Consider the following 4,052-nt stretch of genomic DNA (forward strand, 5'->3'; position numbering starts at 1 on the left):
GACATGCCACTCCAATGGCAATAGCATCAGATGCACTAATGACATTCTGCTTTAGCTCTTGATAAACTTTGCGAAATAGAACCCAATTGACAGGGGTTGGAACAACTAACTTTTTGATAAAACCATCAATAACTTTGCGTAATTCTTTGATGCTTGGATCTTCTTTTTCACCTCTGCCTGAGGTCGTATTATCAATGATTAGCACATCTTTGATAAGATCTGAGAAATCTTTCTCCTCAAACAGGGACTGCATTTGCTGCTTTACTTCTTTCTTGCCTTCTGAATTCAACTTGTCACCACGAGTGCCAATACAATAGAGACTAGAAGAAGAGGTATTATCTTTGTTGTGCTTCATGAGGTGACTGTGTATTGTAGACATCCATTTGGCCATTAGATCACTCGTGCTTTCATTCACTACCTCACCAAACAGCACTTTACCATCAGGAGTATTCTGACGTGACTGCCATCTTTTCCTGAAATCCTTTGAAGCATCAAACAGGAGGAGAAACATTGTACGAGGAGTGAGGAAGGCTGGGAGAATCTCAAGGAACACTGGCTGACCACCACAATCCCATATATGAAGAAATGGCTGTACATAAAGATAAATATAGCTATCTTATAATGCTATTAAAGTATGACTAACTTGAACAGTTGATTGTGACAATGATGACAAAAACAATAGTCTACGTGTAGTTCTTCTTAGTATTGATTGGATAAAACTACTCTCTATACCCAAAATGGAAGTTATAGAACCAGTAGAAATCAATTCATCATGAGAATATTGTGCACTAAATGTAGGTCTATAGTGTGAGGATTGTTTAGATTGAAAGGATTTAAACAAATGTTCAAGTTCCTCAATTTCATCTTCTTCTGTAGCTTCTCTCCATTTGTTTTCTCTCATTGTTTGCCACTTGTGTCCAAATGGCCGTACAGAGGATACATCAGATACAATGGTGCTTGTAGTATGAGGATTGAAAGGTTCTTCCATTAATGAACGCTTGAGAGACGTCTTGCCAGTACCAGCTGATCCCAGTAACATAAGACGAGCGTATGCTACATTAGCACTTCCTTGCTCCTTGAGAGCTCTCTCATAAGCACCTAAGTATGATAATTATCAATGGGTACTCACAAGATGCATGTAAAGTGAATCTTCCACAGAGTTTATAGCATATACTAAGCGATTATTTTTAACTAACCTATGTCCTATTAATGTGAAGCAAAAGTTGATTACATTAAAAAACTTTATTTCAAACTTACTCTTTGCTGAACAACAACATTTAAGCACAGAAGAACAAAATAAAATTACACATTTACAATTGATGTGACTTACTTTCTGAAAGAATGTGAATAACACAGTTTAGTGAAGTATCACGATGGTATCATAGAAGAAAAGAATAAAATTAAACATTCACATGTGATGTGACTTACAAGCTGAAAGATTGTGAATAACACAGTTTAGTAAAGAATCACAATATCATAAAAGAAAAGAATAAATTTACACATTCACATATGATGTGACTTACTTCCTGAAAGATTGTGAATAATACAGTTGAGTAAAGTATCACAATGGTATTATAGAAGAAAAGAATAAAATTATTCATTCACAGGTGATGTGACTTACTTCCTGAAAGATTGTGAATAATACAGTTGAGTAAAGTATCACAATGGTATTATAGAAGAAAAGAATAAAATTATTCATTCACAGGTGATGTGACTTACTTCCTGAAAGATTGTGAATAACACAGTTTAGTAAAGTATCACAATGGTATCATAGAAAAAAAGAATAAAATTACACATTCACATGTGATGTGACTTACTGGCTGAAAGATTGTAAATAACACAATATAGTAAAGTATCACAATGGTATCATAGAAGAAAAGAATAAAATTACACATTCACATGTGATGTGACTTACTAGCTGAAAGATTGTGAATAACACAGTTTAGTAAAGTATCACAATGGTAATATAGAAGAAAAGAATAAAATTACACATTCACATGTGATGTGACTTACTGGCTGAAAGATTGTGAATAACACAGTTTAGTAAAGTATCACAATGGTATCATAGAAGAAAAGAGTAAAATTACACATTCACATGTGACATGACTTACTGTCATCATACGAGAATGTTATGAACCTGTGATAAAAATAGAAAGAGAATAATGAAAGTTCATTTATTAGTTGGCTTAAATTGCACATCAAACATCATAAAACGGGGAATATAGTAAATTTAATTGACTGCATATTGTCTATGTTGCAAAAATTTCCTGTGTATACATGTACATGTTACATGAGTATTTAGACAAAAAACACGTTTTCCAGTACATACAAGTATATACACGAACCAAAAATAAGTACACAGATAAGAGTTAGCATACATGATACAAGACTGCCAAAAATCAATGAATAGAGCTTGATTACAGTATTGGTACAGTCTGACAAGTATCATTCCTGAATCATGCATGACTGCATGTTGCTCTGGCTGAGCCAGTATGAATTCCAGCAAGATTGTATCAAGGCTGATACGTGTAGATCAGGCTAAGCTCATTGCAATGTTAGCTGCCCAAAACTCATGATTCAGGATGCATTAGGCTGGATCAGGGCTGACATCATTTATAATTCAATCACAAACTCTTGGCTGTGTACATGTAGAGGAGACGATTTTCCTGTCTTTATATTAACTATTAATTAATTAAAGGGTGTGTCCACGTAGCAGTCAAAATGGCAGTTAGTTTGCTCAACCATAAATTTTAAAAAGCCTTTTAGTCCTTGTAGCAATAGCAGATGATCAAAACAGTAATAAGAAAGGTGATGAAGACATTATCCTTTTAATGATTCAAGATTTAAGTACAGGATACATGAAAAATAAATGAAAAAAATCACTAAAATACAGAAAAATTTGGGAAGCAATAAGTAAATGTACATACACAAAAATTTGACAAGTGATAGAAGTACATGTAAATACACAATCTATTTTTTCAAAATACAAGTACACAAAAATTCCAATACACACGTGCAACGTCTGCTATGTTCATCAATGCAGTTTGATTCTTGATTTTTAATTTATTGCTAAGTCACAATTTGTCCTATATGGTATTAAGAAGTCACTTAAAATTAACACCACGTGAGCCTCATCATGATGTATAATAAAGCTCACATAATTTTAAATGATGATGTTAAGGAATTTTAGTTCTCCGTAATGTTGCCTATGATCCTTTGCTGTCAATCTAGGTGTGGTTGTAGCCAAGGAGTACAAAATATTTAAATAGCTGAAAATTCTTCTGGTATCAATGCATAGCAAAAGAATAAGTATATGTACATTGTATAATAATGTTGTATATGGTATCTGGTATCATAGCATATGGTTGGGAAATTTAATGAGAATAGAGAAACAAGAATATGATACAGGTCACTCCAATTAAATTCATAGTTTCCTTCCCATATACGCCCACTTTGAGCATTAATAATGCATGGACATGTAACAATAATGAATACTTAAGTATTCATTATTGTTACATACAAAATGGCTAAATAATAATCACGCCCTTTTGGGGCGTAACCACACCTATTTTTCAACATGGCAGACTTCTTGACCGATCATAGGCAACATTGAATACCTTTTCAGCTTTATAATGGCATCATAGAAAGGCTGCTTTGGCCTTTTCCTTTCATGTGTAAGTTGTAGAACAGCTTTTCCTTCCAAAAGCAACTTATTATTTTATTATTTTTAAATTTTGATTTTGAAAAAGGGGGGCAATTGCCCCCTTGCCCCCCCCTGGCTACACCCCTGCACCATAACTCTACTACTCACCATGGAATTCCTTATTATTTAGCCATCTGTCTGGCCGGCAGTCAAGGCTCGCCCCGGCCTAATGTGAACTTCAAGTAGACCAAGTAGGCTAGCTTTAAGCTCTAAACTTCCAGATTGGGGGGAGGGAGGGAATGATGGAACAGGGAATGTAGTCCCTAATTGCAAGTAAAACACCACCTCCCCGGCTGTTTCTGTCATTTCTAAAGACCAGAAAGTGAGGTGGAAGAAACTCCTCATTGGA

General features: G+C 34.6%; 1 protein-coding gene and 1 long non-coding RNA gene across 4 annotated transcripts in view; both read right to left on the minus strand.

Annotated features, from left to right (window-relative positions):
* Window positions 1-7: 7 nt before the first annotated feature.
* LOC109589584 (uncharacterized) lies at window positions 8-1,299 on the minus strand (the record flags this gene model as incomplete). The annotated part of the gene is made up of 3 exons (XM_020005640.1): window positions 1,197-1,299; window positions 644-1,098; window positions 8-589 (listed from the first exon to the last, which is right to left on the minus strand). Coding segments are annotated over exons 2-3 (978 nt in total), but the record flags the coding sequence as incomplete, so codon positions are not given.
* Window positions 1,300-2,111: 812 nt separating this feature from the next.
* LOC109589585 (uncharacterized) overlaps window positions 2,112-4,052 on the minus strand; it is a 6,481-nt gene continuing 4,540 nt past the window's right edge. The window contains exons 3-4 of one of the 3 annotated variants that reach the window (XR_002188794.1): window positions 3,158-3,227; window positions 2,960-3,086 (exon numbers count right to left, since the gene is read on the minus strand). This is a non-coding gene — a long non-coding RNA (uncharacterized LOC109589585). Of the gene's footprint in view, window positions 2,138-2,959; window positions 3,087-3,157; window positions 3,228-4,052 lie in introns of those variants that run through there. The other 2 variants (XR_002188793.1, XR_002188795.1) reach the window with 2 other exon arrangements.

The sequence above is a fragment of the Amphimedon queenslandica genome, unplaced genomic scaffold (assembly GCF_000090795.2).
Source record: "Amphimedon queenslandica unplaced genomic scaffold, v1.1 AMPQUscaffold_11160, whole genome shotgun sequence".
NCBI lineage: Eukaryota > Metazoa > Porifera > Demospongiae > Haplosclerida > Niphatidae > Amphimedon > Amphimedon queenslandica.